General features: G+C 47.6%; 1 protein-coding gene across 10 annotated transcripts in view; it reads right to left on the reverse strand.

Annotated features, from left to right (window-relative positions):
• Positions 1–15,292, reverse strand: part of LOC143957092 (uncharacterized) — a 51,079-nt gene that overhangs the window by 1,779 nt on the left and 34,008 nt on the right. For all 10 annotated transcript variants that reach the window (XM_077467231.1, XM_077467225.1, XM_077467224.1 and 7 more), the window contains one exon: positions 2,815–4,854. In XM_077467231.1, the coding sequence (XP_077323357.1) occupies positions 4,322–4,854 (533 nt within the window). In that variant the 3' untranslated portion in view covers positions 2,815–4,321. The remainder of the gene's footprint in view (positions 1–2,814; positions 4,855–15,292) is intronic.

Below are 15,292 nucleotides of genomic sequence, written 5' to 3' on the forward strand. Positions count from 1 at the left end.
AAATTTAAAAATGTCACAATGAGCTTTATAAAAAAAATATAAAAAAAATAATTCTAGGTCATCTTCCAAGACACATTAGAGATATAGGTTTCTCCCAATAGGAACAGGAAATGCATCACCTAAAACGCTTTAAAATGAAGTCCCTCTACAAAGCTGGTCAGCACAGTGGTGTAGTGGTTAGCACTTTCACCTAGCAGCAATAGGGTTGCTGGTTCAAATCCCGACCACAACACTATCTGCCTGGAGTTTGCATGTTCTCCCTGTGCCTGCGTGGGTTTCCTCCGGGTACTCCAGTTTCCTCCCACACTCCAAAGACATGCTGGTAGGTTAATTAGACCCTGTCCAAAAAGAATTGGCCATAATATGTGTATGTCAATGTTGTAAGTGTGTCAGGACTCTACAGGTTAAAGGACCACATAAATAGCTGCAGATGGACACCGGTGGCAAGAAAAAGCGCCCAGAGGCGATTCAGTTCGTATAGGTAGCGCTATATAAGTCATTCATTCATTCAGGTAATTTGTTTCTGGTGGAAACAGGCTTAGCTCAGTATTCTCATCTGTAGTCCTCCTACCACCAACCTCATCCATCTTTGCACCCCGGTTCTTTCCTGTTTATGTGCAGAAAGAGGTCTCAGTCCATTCTCTTTCAAAGTCTGGAAAAACCCAGTGCTGGGAGATTTTGTTTCATTGATGGATAGGTCTGGGTCCCTTCTATTGAAAGTAAAGGAAAGTCCCTACTTTGGGGATGTGCTAGGGTGAGTTCACTAGACCAGACATTGATAGCTCAATAATATCAATCTCTCCAAGTTTAATGACTGTCCATAAAACTATAGGGCCTGTACAGTTCAATCACTGATCTCGACCTTACTGCCAAGGTGGAAGTTGGAACTTAATTTGCTTATTAAGTCCTTAGGGCCAGAACCTGCAGATTATGTTGATCAGGTTTATCGTGCCAATGAGGGATAATGGTAAATTGTCCCATGTTCACAGTTTTAGTTTGAGCTGGGAGAGTAAATGGTAAAGGTTTTTTTCTTCAAATTCTGAGACCCCAGGAGCAATATCCATACCCAGATATCAGATAGAGGTTGCCCATGTCAAGGGTAATGAGGGGCCTGCCTATGCTTTGGTTAGGGGGCCAATAGGTAGAGCTTGGGATTTATCAGAATTCACCCTTAGCTGGGAAAGGCCAGAAAATTCTGAAATAATGTTCAAAGCTGCTCGGAGTGCATGAGTGATGAGACTAGGAGCACTACATGTGATGTACCCAGGCCTTGGGCAAGACTTGAGCAAACTTATAGTCACTCTGAAGTCATAGAACTTGCTTTATTCAAGAGACTACAAACCCTTCCAAAAATAACTATTAAGGATCATTGCAAGCTATGAGAACTAAGTGACCTGCTCATGGAGCTAGAGTTGGCAAAGGCACACCCTTGTCTGCCAGGACTACGTTCTTCAGACGCTGCTCATGGTATAAGGCCAATGCTGTCAAAAGAGCCTCTGCAAGCACAAGTCTGATCTTTGTTTTACAAACATACCTGTTTGGGACCCTTCCCCAATTACTAGCATGCAGCAACAGCCCTGAAGGAGGGGGAGCCTCTGTTCCCCCGAAACGTGTTGGCTTCATTTGCTGCCACTCTCAATAAATGATTTCAAACTCACCTTCCAACTTGCATTTACTGAATACCAGGCATTCCTTTCTGCCTACCTTTTCAGGAATATATAAATCACTATCACAACAATTGGAGTCAGAATATTACTCCCTCATAGGTCCTTAGAACCACTTCTAAGGGAATTTTCGTGCCACCTAGGAATTTCTTAAAGTGATAAACCTAGCACCTTTCCTACCTAACCCTGTAAGTATTCTGTAGGTGTATGGTGGTTTGTGTTGTTGTGTTATTGTGTTAACAGCTGCACCGTCACACAATGTGAGATAGTGGGCTGCTGGACTCCACGCAGGGATATGAATAATGTTCAAGTTATACAAGATATACAACACATACCCATCTCACACAGTGGTGGGCTGCATATAGGGATATGTTGTATCACTTGTATGGCTGTATATACTAATTTTAGCTTAGGGATGTCATCAGAGTGCAACCTTTCCTTCTCAGTGGTATATTTTCATATAGCATGGATGGGACCCAATGACTTTGCAGCAATTGGAGCTCGGAGCGGTGGCTTTCTTATGATCTATTGAACGGTCTCTAGATGTTTTTTTTATATGATACATGCACAGAACAAGGCTTATGTGAGATCCATGTATAGTGATGTCATTTGTGAGCTGTCACTGTGTCTCTGTTTCTGTGGCAGAGCCTTATATATGTTTTGCTTTTGTGGGTCACAAAGGTGCAATTAGTTCTGCACTCCTGCGACCCATATTCACCGGACAAAGCTAAAGTGTGCTAAAGTCAGCGGTCAGCTGATATCACTTAGCTGGTCCAGACTATGGAGGGATCCCCACTTTAATGTCAGGATCCACCCAGATGCTTGACCAGCAGCTGGCTCTGCCTCTCAGCATGCTGCTGAGAGCCCACTTCGTCCACCGCCGACCATTGTTATGGCAACAACAAAATAATCCTTTCCCTGTTCCCTGTGTAAATGGCGCACAAGTAAGAATGGGAGGTGCATGCTGGGTATCCAGCACAATCATATACAGGAAGAGAATGCTAGTGGGCTTCACATGCCCACACTAGAGATGGAAGCACTCTGCAGAGAAGAAATAAAAAGTAAGTACTATAAAAAATGGGAATTGAGTGGCGATTTCATTAATAGCATGGCTTAATAGTGTTTTAAATTGTTTAATAGAACGTATTACCTTTGAAAAAAAAATTCTGTGTGGAACTCCGCTTTGAGTCAGTGCTCCATCCCTCTGATCTTAAGATGGATAGGGCTCCTGCAACTCAGTGCTGCATCTCTCTAATAGACAGCTTTCCTTCGAGAGATGTGTTGGACTCTGGTTAGTGCTACATCCCTCCGATAGAAAGTGCTCCTTCAAGAGATGGGTTGGGCTCTGGTTAGTGTTATATCCCTCTGATAGAAAGTACTCCTTCAAGAGATGGGTTGGACTCTGGTTAGTGTTATATCCCTCTGATAGAAAGTACTCCTTCAAGAGTTGGGTTGGACTCTGGTTAGTGTTATATCCCTCTGATAGAAAGTACTCCTTCAAGAGTTGGGTTGGACTCTGGTCAGTGCTACATCCCTATGGTAGAAAGTGCTCCTTCAAGAGATGGGTTGGGCTCTGGTCAGTGCTACATCCCCATGATAGAAAGTGCTCCTTCAAGAGATGGGTTGGGCTCTGGTCAGTGCTACATCCCTATGGTAGAAAGTGCTCCTTCAAGAGATGGGTTGGGCTCTGGTCAGTGCTACATCCCCATGATAGAAAGTGCTCCTTCAAGAGATGGGTTGGGCTCTGGTCAGTGCTATATCCCTCTGGTAGAAAGTACTCCTTCAAGAGATGGGTTGGGCTCTGGTCAGTGCTATATCCCTCTGTTAGAAAGTACTCCTTCAAGAGATGGGTTGGGCTCTGGTCAGTGCTACATCCCTATGGTAGAAAGTGCTCTTTCAAGAGATGGGTTGGGCTCTGGTCAGTGCTACATCCCTATGGTAGAAAGTGCTCCTTCAAGAGATGGGTTGGGCTCTGGTCAGTGCTACTTCCCTATGGTAGAAAGTGCTCCTTCAAGAGATGGGTTGGGCTCTGGTCAGTGCTACATCGTTATGGTAGAAAGTGCTCCTTCAAGAGATGGGTTGGGCTCTGGTCAGTGCTATATCCCTCTGGTAGAAAGTACTCCTTCAAGAGATGGGTTGGGCTCTGGTCAGTGCTACATCCCTCTGGTAGAAAGTACTCCTTCAAGAGATGGGTTGGGCTCTGGTCAGTGCTACATCCCTATGGTAGAAAGTGCTCCTTCAAGAGATGGGTTGGGCTCTGGTCAGTGCTATATCCCTCTGGTAGAAAGTACTCCTTCAAGAGATGGGTTGGGCTCTGGTCAGTGCTATATCCCTCTGGTAGAAAGTACTCCTTCAAGAGATGGGTTGGGCTCTGGTCAGTGCTACATCCCTATGGTAGAAAGTACTCCTTCAAGAGATGGGTTGGGCTCTGGTCAGTGCTACATCCCTATGGTAGAAAGTACTCCTTCAAGAGATGGGTTGGGCTCTGGTCAGTGCTACATCCCTATGGTAGAAAGTGCTCCTTCAAGAGATGTGCTAAGCTCTGGTCAGTGCTACATCCCTCGTGTACAAAGTGCTCTTTAAAGAGATGGGTTGTCCTTGATAAGTCAGAACTGCATCTCTCTAGCAGACAGAGATCCTACAGGAGAAGGATTGGACTAAGGTAAGTTTGTGGACATTTGTGTTGGCAGCGATGGTGATGTGGACTCCTTGACAGGGGAAGGAGCAGGAGTTTCCAATGTCGAGCTGGACGTAGACGGAACCTGTCCTCGCATGAGATACATTTTTTCCTGCATAAGTTGCAGTTTTATCTTTTTCAGAGCATTGCTTTCCTCGAGCAGTTTTACCATCTTTTCCGATTGCGCTGTCTGTTGCTCTCTGTGCACTTTAAGTTCTTCTTTCAAGAGCAAAAGATCTGTATGGATGTTATTTAAAAGTCTGTGACTCCTGTTTATTTCTTTTCTGCTCTGCGCATTCAGGCGTTCAACTTTGGAAACCACATTAGTTAAAGTAGAAACGATGCTGTCCTCATAAGTACCAGGAGTTGTCATCTGATTGGTAGATGGAAGCTGTGGAGAAGCAGCTGTGTTCTGAGTTTCTCTGTGGTTAGTGGATGTTAGCTGGGTAGCGGTGCCCAGTGCGCTGTCCACGGGAAGCAAACTGATTGTCCTCATATCTTCTTTAGATCCATCTGTATTGAGGAAATACAAATACAAATATATATCTTTTTTTTATTAACTACTGCTATTTAGTGTTATATTTTTCAGATAAAGTGTTAGAAAAGCAATGAGAAGTAAAGGGAAAGCTGACTCAATTAGTCACCTTTTTTTCCCTTCTGTATATCTTTGCGGAACAATTAGCTATTTCCTTTGAAGAAAATGACTCGGACTAAAAAAAGTTTTTTTGAAAAAGCATTATGCTGTACGATGAGGAGATCTTTAGTTCAGGGGTCTCCTAACTTTATTAATACAGGGCCAGTTTACTGTCCTTCAGAGTTTAGAGAGGCCAGTGGAAATAGAAAATGCCCCAGCTTCAGTGGAAGTAATAGTGGGAATAATGGTGTCCCATTGTTGGTATCACTGGAAGGAATAGTGCCCCATTGCTGGTATCAGTGGCAATAATAGAATGCCATTGTTGATATCAGTGAGAGAAATAGCACCCTATCAATGGTATATTTGGTATTGATAGTGCCCCACCACTGGTGTCAATGGGAGGCAATGGTGCCTCATCATTAGTGTCAATTGTGGATTGAATAGGGCCCCTGGATAGAGACATGCAAAGAGCCACATCCTGCCCCAGGGCTGCACTTTGGAGACTACTGGATTAGCTCATGCTTCCCTCTGATTGTTCTTATTAATCAAAGCGGCTTGCACTACTTCGTTAATTAGGAGCAGCATCTGCTCCATTTTTATGTTCAGAAGAGCAAGCATGCTGCTTTCACCATTCTTTGTTATTATCCCCATAATATACAGGAACACACTTTCCGAGTCCCCGTTCTGCCGGGGTGAAGACCCACACTTTTCACGGTACCACTGAGTCCCCTGGCACAGAGGCTTTTAAAATGCATCTAAACTAACATAAAAATATAAACATAAAATAACATGCCCCAGTTGAAGACACATATGTCGAAACGCGTCGGGCAAGCTGTTGGCACCCCACATTGCTTTTAATTTCATTTTATATTTTTTATGTGATCACCAAGTCATTAATTACCTTTTGACTTCAATAAATCAACTTTTTTATATCGTTTGACCCGCACCATGTGGAGCCTTTTTCTCTTTTTCATTTTTTCTGTTCCTTTGGTTTAAACCTTCACATCACTTCCCTCCCCATTCGGGGGAGATTGGAGTATTGGTACAACAGGCTGCGTCTGAGTTTGACTACCTTGACGTTCCATCTGTAAAGATCCACTATTGGGCCTACAACCGCCTGGAGCTCCACCACCAGCTCAACAGATCTCCCTCCTTATACTCCTTGGTCCCAGATTGTGACCTCAAGCTTTCTAGACTCAACCGTCATATGACTGCGTGAGTCCAACTGTTCCGGTAAGAAGTATTTATCCACTCTTTACTGATGTTTACAGTCAAGCAGATCCATATGAATACATTCGCCTAGTGTTTTACCTTCTTTCTCTGTGACGGTTCGGTCACCCCCATGCCAGCTACATAGTGGAATGAGCGCCCAATGTTGGACTTTTCTCTAGGCATTTATATTTATGTGATTTTTGACATATTATTGTTTTTTATGTTGATCACGTTCACTATCATTGAAGCGCTACACTGTTTTTATTATCCCATCTAAACTAACAGACAAGTGCACAACTTCCCTTTCTTGAAAGTGGTTCCCAGGGGTAATAGGTTCTTTTTCCTGTATTTAGAGCCTGGCTTTCATGGCTATACCACACCTTGCTGCCCTCTCAAGACTGGGGACATCTGAACACACTGCAATCATAGAATATTGAAATTGTGTATAGCAGCCTCCCCGCACCCCCTAATACTTATCTGAGCCCCCTCTGTCCAGCGATGCCCATGAGAATCTAAGCCATCCGGGACACTCCTGCTGATTGGCTGAGACACAGCAGTGCGGACATTGGTTCCCATGGCTGGCAATCAAAGCCAATCAGGGGAGAAAAGGGGTGGGGCCAGGCTGGGGCTCCATGTCTGAATAGATACACAGAGCTCTGACTTGGCTCGGGTGCCCCCATAGGGAGCTGCTGGCTGAGAGGGCACTCTATAGGAGAGAGGAGTCAGGAGCAGAAAAGAGGGACCTGAGAAGAGGAGGATCTTGGCTGCTCTGTGCTAAACCAATTGCATTAAGCATAACATGTAACATTTAAAAAAAAAATAACCTTTACAATCACTTTAACCGGTTCCCGACTGGCTCCTGTAAATATACATCGGCAGAATGGCACGGCTGGGCAAAGTAACGTACCCATACATTACTTTGAATTGCCTGCCGTGCGCATGCCTGCCGATAGCTCCGTGACCGTGGTTGCGGGTCCCGCGGACTCGATTGCCGCGGGGATACCCACGATCAATCAGAGCTCAAGAACGGGGATGCCGATGTAAACAGCATCTCCCCGTTCTGCCTAGTGACAGGAAACTGATCGTCTGCTCCATGTCATCCGGAGCAGCGATCAGTATGGTGTCACACACAGCCACGCCCCCATACAGTTAGAAACACGCCCCTAGGAACACTTAACCCCTACACTGTCACCTAGTGGCTAACCCCTTCACTGCCAGTGACATTGTTACAGTAATTAATGCAATTTTATAGCATTGATGGCTGAATTAATGCCAATGGTCCCAAAAATGTGTCAAAAGTGTCCACCAAAATATCACAGTCACGATAAAAATCGCTGATCACCGCCATTACTAGTAAAAAAAAAAAAAATTATTAATAAAAATGCCATGAAACTATCCCCTATTTTGTAGATGCTATCATTTTTGTGCAAACCAATCAATACACGCTTATTGCGATTTTTTTTTTTTTTTTACCAAAAATATGTAGAAGAATACGAATCGGCCTAAACTGAGGGAAAAAAATGTTTTTTTTATATTTTTGGGGGGATATTTATTATAGCAAAAAGTAAAAATTAGTAGTAGTCCATTATATGTCACTTACCTGACACAGAAGCCAGCGATGTCGCCGCTGTCCCCTGTAGTCCGGAGCGTCCAACTTCTTCCGGGTATCGCTGCTCCGGCCACTCACAGCGCCGGAACAGTGATGACGTCACTCCCGCGCATGCGCACGGGAGACGCCACTAACGGCATATCGCTGTTAGCAGCTGCATGCTGCTAACGGCAATAGTGCGCCTGCACGCAGCTGTCTACGGTTTTAGTAAATATCTCCTAAACCGTGTAGGTTTAGGAGATATTTCTTGGACCTACAGGTAAGCCTTAATCTAGGCTTACCTGTAGGTTAAAGTGGTTTGTAAGGGTTTACAACCACTTTAATGCTTGTCTATAGGCTTCTAAGCACTCTTCTGTAACTCCTCCTCAGCAGCACAAACTCATCTTGCCTTTGTTCTCCCATTGCTATGTTTAGCAGCTAGGAGTGAAAAAAAAGTACCTGGTACTTCTGGGTACCATGGAGCACATGCCCTTCCTCTCATGGGACATTGCTGGTGCTCAGTGAGTGGCAGAGTGCTGTCCCATCAGGACTGGGAGTGAGTCTCCAGCCTTGTATAAGCTCCAACTAAAGCAAAGCGAAGCTTGCACATGGCTTCTTTTTTTCAATCCCAATCACTGTGCGGTGCAGCATAGAAACAAAGGGAAGATACAAATGTGTTGCTGGGAAGGGCAGCATTAAAGAGTACCCGTTGCTTAGATGTGCATGGGCAAAGCAAAAGTACACTTTAGGCTTACTGGTTAATTGGAAAAGACCAAACAAAACTGAAGAAGATGAGGAGGACCCCGAAATTAATAGGTAAAGACTATTGAAATGTTTGTAGAAACATGTTTCCCAGTGAAGGGAACTCTTAAGGCGTCAACATACCAAAACATTTTGGACGATTTCATGCTCCCAACTTTGTAGGAACCGTTTGGGGATGGCCCCTTCCTGTTCCAACATGACTATGCACCAGTGCACAAAGCAAGGTCCACAGAGACATCAGGTCAGGACTCTGTGCAGGCCAGTCAAGTTCTTCCACCCCAAACTTACTCATCCATGTCTTTATGGACCTTGCTTTGTGCACTGGTGGGCAGTCATGTTGGAACAGGAAGGGGCCATCTCCAAACTGTTCCCACAAAGTTGGGAACATGAAACTGTCCAAAAAGTCTTGGTATGCTGACGCCTTAAGAGTTCCCTTAAACAAAGCTGAGATGAAGAATGGGGAGGAGGAAGGTAGGAAGACCGTGTTAGTGGCAGAACAGCAATATATTACCAATCCAATCCCATTCACACAGAAGGTATGGTTAGAAAAGCAGCAAGAGAATAAGACGACCATTAGGAGAAAGATAGATAATAGACGCATATTCCTGAGACAAGAGAACTTTGGGGAAGGAGAAAAAGTGGGCCGTTTACTGTCTTTACTGGTTAAAGTAAACACTTCCCCTTCAATGGTACTAGCGGTCAGGACTCTACAGGGAGAGATTACTTCTGAACCTACCATAATATATTCCATCACTACTATAGTTCTCTATATAAATCTTAGAAGGGGGGAGAGGGGGGAACGACTGCCGTCTTTATGGAGAATATAAGCATACCAACTTTATCAGTAGAAGACTCTATGACTATGGAGGCTCCAATAACTATTGATGAACTTCGTAAAGCTGTGGCCGAGATGCCTAACCTAAAATTACCAGGACCTGACGGGATACCCATTGAGGTTTATAAAAGATATGGCGAGGTTCTGTTGCCAGAACTGCTGGAGACACTGAGTCAGGCTCTGGTGGTTGGGACGTTGCCTTCATCAATGTTGGAAGCCACTATAGTGGTTGTCCCCAAGGAGGGAAAAGACCCTATGGATCCTGCTTCGTATCGCCCGATTTCGCTTTTATGTACTGATGTAAAGATTTTAGCGAAAATACTGGCAACAGGCTTAAAAAGGTGTATTCATAAGCTTATCCACTCTGACCAGTCGGGATTTATCCCGAACAGGTCTACCAGTACTAATATACGTAGAGCCCATCTGAATATCCAGATTCCGGTAGACAATGGAGGCTCCAGGGCCATATTGGCCCTGGATGCAGCCAAGGCATTTGATAGCCTTGAGTGGGAGTACTTGTTTGCGGCTCTTGCTAGATTTGGGTTTGGATCAAACTTTATCAAATGGATAAAGTTGCTTTATACTAACCCAAGAGCGAAAATTAAAATCAACAACGAGTACTCCGATGTGCTCCAGCTAGAATGAGGTACGAAACAGGGTTGCCCCCTCTCCCCTTTACTTTTTGTCCTTGCAATGGAACCATTGGCCATTGCTATTAGGGCCAACCCTGATATACAGGGATTTAGGAGAGGTCAGATGGAGGAAAAGATCTCATTGTTTGCCAAAGATATTTTGCTTTTCCTAGGAGAGGTCCAAACCTCGTTAAAAGCGGCGATGGGAATGCTTAGAAAATTTGGCCAAATGTCTGGACTGACTATTAACTGGGATAAATCCGCATTACTTCCGATAGACACTGGGGTCACCCATATAACACAGGATATTTCTAACTTGAAGGTGGTGGAGAAATTTAAGTACTTGGGGGGTTTGGATTGCAAGGGATGTAAATGTATACCTGGAAGATAACTTAGTCCATCTCCTGCTGAAGCTAAAAGTTAAGGCGGATATTTGGAGCCGCCTCCCCCTGTCGATGGCGGGACGTTGTAACTTGGTCAAGATGGTATGGCTCCCCCAAATTCTATATTTTCTCCACAACTCACCGATATGGATAGGTTCGAGGTGGTTTAAGAGAATAGAATCTCTGTTTAGAGATTTTATATGGAGAAAGGGGCCGCCCAGGATCAGCTTACGGCCGCTGCAGCTGCCGCTTGAGGAAGGGGGGGTGGCGGTTCCACATCCCAGACTTTACTACTTGGCGGCACAGCTGCAGCACTTAGCAGGAAGAGGAGCATCAAACGAGGGTATGCCTCGCCGCAGTTTGATGATGTTAGGATGCCCACATAACACACTTATTGAGGCCCTCGAGGCAAACTCGTTCAATATAGGCTGTCCAACGATAAATCAGATAGTTAAACTCTGGAAAACAGCCAAGGTTTAACTAGGATACCAGGGGGTATCTGTACTGGTTCCTCTATGGAATAATAGAAATTTGGTCGAGCTAGCTAAAGTTGAAAGATGCAAGGAATGGGCGAATCAAGGGATAAACCAATTAATTCAAGTATTTCAGGGCCCAGACATTAAATCATTTGCCAACTTAAAGTTGGAGTTCTCGCTGTCGAACCATTCATTTTACAAATATCTCCAGGTCAGACACGCAGTCCAGTCACAATTTGGACCTCAAAAGGTACAATCGATTCAGATTTCTGAGTTATTAAAAATTATGTCCCAGGACACGCTTAAGGGACTGATTTGTTATCTGTACGCTAGATTTGGGGATAACATGCTAGATCGTGAAGGCCTGCTCAAAAATAGGAAAAGATGGGAGAGCGACGTGGGCCCACTGTCCAACCCTGAGTGGGATCGGATAATTGAACAGGGAACTAGTGTTTCAATTTCCCCTGCCCAGAAAGATTCTCACCTTTTCTTTTTCTACCGGGTATACTATACCCTAAGAAAATGTTTAAACTAGGCTGGAGAAACAACGAGCAGTGTCCTAGATGCGGCTCAGCCGGCGACTTTATCCACATGCTTTGGAGGTGTCCGAAATTTTTTAGGTACTGGACGCAGGTTATAGATCAGATTAACAGAATCTTTAATTTAACATTAAAAGCAACGGTCAGGAGGGCGGGACCGGAAGCCGAGCTGGAAGGACGCTGTGAGTGAGAGCTCTCCTCCAGCCCAGCACTACAACGGCCTTACTCGGGGGGTTTACAGCCGCACAATGGGGAGATCGAGAGCTACGAGGTCCTCATCCACCCGGGGGTCGTCTCAGCCGCCCCCGGGCTCGTCATCCTCCCTAAAGGCTTTCTTTCAGCCGCCCGGGATCCCGCCGGGCGGAGGCCGCAAGATGGCGCCGGACGGCCCGGCCGCGATGCTGCAGGACTCCACGTCGCCGCCGCAGCGGCAAAGTCAGTTCCGATCGGAGCTCCCGCACACGTACGCCACGGACTCCCTCCGGGAGATGGATGAACTCAGCCGCCCCAGCCATGTATCCCGCGAGCCTAGGCGCGACCAGACCGCGGGGGAACACAGGCCGCGATCCGGCCTAGGCCGCACGGACAGCGTGGAGTCAGCGGGTCCGGAGACCCAGCACAGGCCTCTCGCACACTTGCCTGGCCGGAGGGGATCCTGGGACGGCCGGTGGTCCCCACGGGAGCCCATGCCCGCCGGGACAGCACTAGGGGTGAGTGATCAGCTTCCCCCACCCACCTCGCCCCCCATCTCCCCAGGGACACGGACAAACGCCCTGAAGCCCCATCTGCCCTTCACACAGTGCTCTGAGGCTTTTCCCCGCTTGCTGCGGACGGCCTCAGACCCAGCTATGAGAGGGTCCCCCATCTCCTCTTCACCAGGCACTCTAGGAGACCCCCAAAGCCTCACCAGTTGCACAGAGGATGCGGCACCCCCCCTGCCTGCACCGAGGGCCCAAGATGACTGGAAATCCCCCGCTCCCCCTAAGGCCCAGCGGCAGCCTCGCTCCAGGGACCCCAGCATACCCAGAGGCCAGGAAGCTAGCCATCCCTCTTATGCCCAGGTGGCCCGCCCTCGCTCCCCGCGTTCGCAGGGGGCCTCCCTGGATCCCTTAACCTACTCCCCCCACGTTACATCCTGGCCGGACCACGGGCACCCTCTGTCGTCCAGGCCCCCCTCCGATGCCATGGGGCTACAACAGGGAGACTCTCCCCGACACCCACCGCATCCCCACTCCCCCACGGAGCTACATGGGGGCGGATATCCCCCCTGGCACGCCTATCTGACCGCCATCCCAACTAAGGATGATTTTAAACAACTGGTGGCGGATGTGAAAGCCACCTGCCGAGCTGAAATCCAGACCCTGCACGCTGGCCTTAAACACCTAGCTGAAAGGGTCAAGATGGCGGAGGAGGAGATCCAGGAGACCAAGCTGGCAGTACACCGCACTCAGATGGAGAATTCAGATCACCGCCTCCTCCTACGTGACATGCAGCGCCACGTGGAGGACCTTGATAATAGAGGCCGGAGGAACAACATTCGTGTTCGGGGCCTCCCTGAGGCCGAAGGACCAGAGGACTTGCAGGTCTCACTGCAAGCGCTGTTTAACGAAATGCTGGGAGAGGACCCGGCCAAACATATTGAGATGGACAGAGCGCATCGGGCCCTCCGACCCAAAGGCCCTGCTTCCAAACCAAGAGACGTTGTCTGCAGGATTCACTCCTTCCCCCTTAAGGAAGACATTATGACTAAATCCCGTTCTATTCGCAACCTTATGTTTGACAACGCCCCGGTCCAGGTGTGCCCAGACCTTTCCTGGATAACCCTTCAAAAACGTAGGATGTTGCAGCCACTCCTCCGCACCCTGCAGGACAGGAATATGCCCTACCGATGGGGCTTTCCCTTCTGCCTCACAGCCAGACATCAGGGGAAGTCGGCGTCCCTTCGCTATCCGGAGGACCTCGCCTCCTTCTGTGATACCCTGGGCATACCTGTCCCCAAGCTCCCTGACTGGGATCTGATAGCCTCCCCGCCACCTCCACCGGTGCTTTGGCAGAAAGTACCCTCGGCTAAAAGACACAGAGGACCGGATCCGGACCGCAGACCGCCTACGCATAAGTAACACGGATTCCTCCACCGAGCTTCTGGTGATAGGGGGGGACTTCAATCTTACTCCGTCAGTTCCGCATGACCGCCATGTGGGGAATCCACAAGCGCCCCAAACCAGAGTCTTGAGGGACTCTAAGTTGTTCCGCCAGATCACCAGAAGACGGGCTCTATTTGACGTATGGCGCACCCTACACCCCCAGGACCGCCAATATACCTTTTACTCGGCCCCCCATCGCACTCACTCACGCATTGATCATTTTTTTGTGAACAATAACACGTTGAGGGCCGTCCGCTCCGCACAAATTCTTCCTATCTCCTGGTCTGACCACGCCCCGATTACCATGACGCTAGACATTGGGGCCCCCTTTCGTAAACCCTGCAACTGGCCACTGAACAACTACTTATTGCAGCATCTCCCTACCAGAGCGGAGCTGGATTCTTCGCTCCAATTGTATTTTGCTGAAAACGATACCCCAGACGTTACCCTCCCCACCCTGTGGGCTGCCCACAAGGCTGTTATACGGGGTCGCTGCCTTGCCCTCTCCTCAGCACTGAAGAGAGATGCACAGGCCGCCAAGCTAATGGCTGAAGGACAGCTGAAGACCCTTGAGGCTAGGCTTCGGGGAGCTCCCTCCCTCTCACTGATTAAACAAATTGTGCAGGTGAGACTAACTTTGAGAGATCTTGCTCTAGGCTCAGTGGAGAGGGCGCTTATCCGCTTGCGACAGCTCTATTATGACAAGGGAAATAAAGCGCAGACTCTGTTGGCTCGGAAACTGGCTGATCAAACACAAGCATCTACACCTGCCCAAATCAAAAAACAGTAGAGGGGTTCTTTTGTCTCATCCGCAGGCCATTGCGGACACGTTTGCGGCCTTTTACACTGATCTCTACAACAAGCAGGACATACCCCACAATCCACCAGCCCCCGCATTGACTGATCGCATCACTAGGTACTTAGAAAACGTGACACTGCCCCGACTGTCAGACACAGACCTTCAAGACCTTAACGCCCTAATTACGGATGAGGAACTCTCAGCGACTGTGAAAGCACTGCCAGCCCATAAATCTCCAGGGCCAGACGGGTTCCCGTACGAGTATTATAAGACATTTCTACCTATTCTGAGCCCCCACATGACCAAACTGTTTAACTCCTTTCTCCAACGGTCTCCGGTCCCCACTGAAATGCTGGCCTCCTTTATATCCGTCATCCCGAAACCAGACAAAGACCCGACCCTCTGTGCCAGCTATAGGCCTATTGCTCTGTTAAATTCAGATTTAAAAATTTTCACAAAAATTCTGGCGAACCGCCTCAATGCCATTCTTCCTGCTTTGATCCATAAGGACCAGGTAGGCTTTGTACCTTACAGACAGGCGGGCGATAACACCAGGAAAATTATTGACCTTATCGACGTAGCCAACAAGACCACTCTCCCCTCCCTGGTCCTGAGTCTAGACGCAGAAAAGGCATTTGACCGCCTGAGCTGGCCATTCATGACGGCAACTTTACGCCACATGGGCTTTCGAGGTCCTTTCCTACACGCAATACAACACCTCTACACCACTCCCACCTCGCAAGTTAAAACCCCGTATGCAACGTCTCCAGTCTTCTCTATCGCCAATGGCACCCGCCAGGGCTGTCCGCTATCTCCTTTGCTGTTTGCACTCTGTGTAGAGCCCCTGGCGGAGGCCATTAGAAGCAATCCGGACGTAAGGGGAATTTTGGTTCGGGACAGAGAATTTAAAATATCTCTATTCGCGGATGATGTCATCCTTACCCTAA

Source organism: Lithobates pipiens, unplaced genomic scaffold (genome assembly GCF_037356315.1).
Source record: "Lithobates pipiens isolate NorthernLeopardFrog02 unplaced genomic scaffold, aLitPip1_a1.2 Scaffold_51, whole genome shotgun sequence".
Lineage (NCBI taxonomy): Eukaryota > Metazoa > Chordata > Amphibia > Anura > Ranidae > Lithobates > Lithobates pipiens.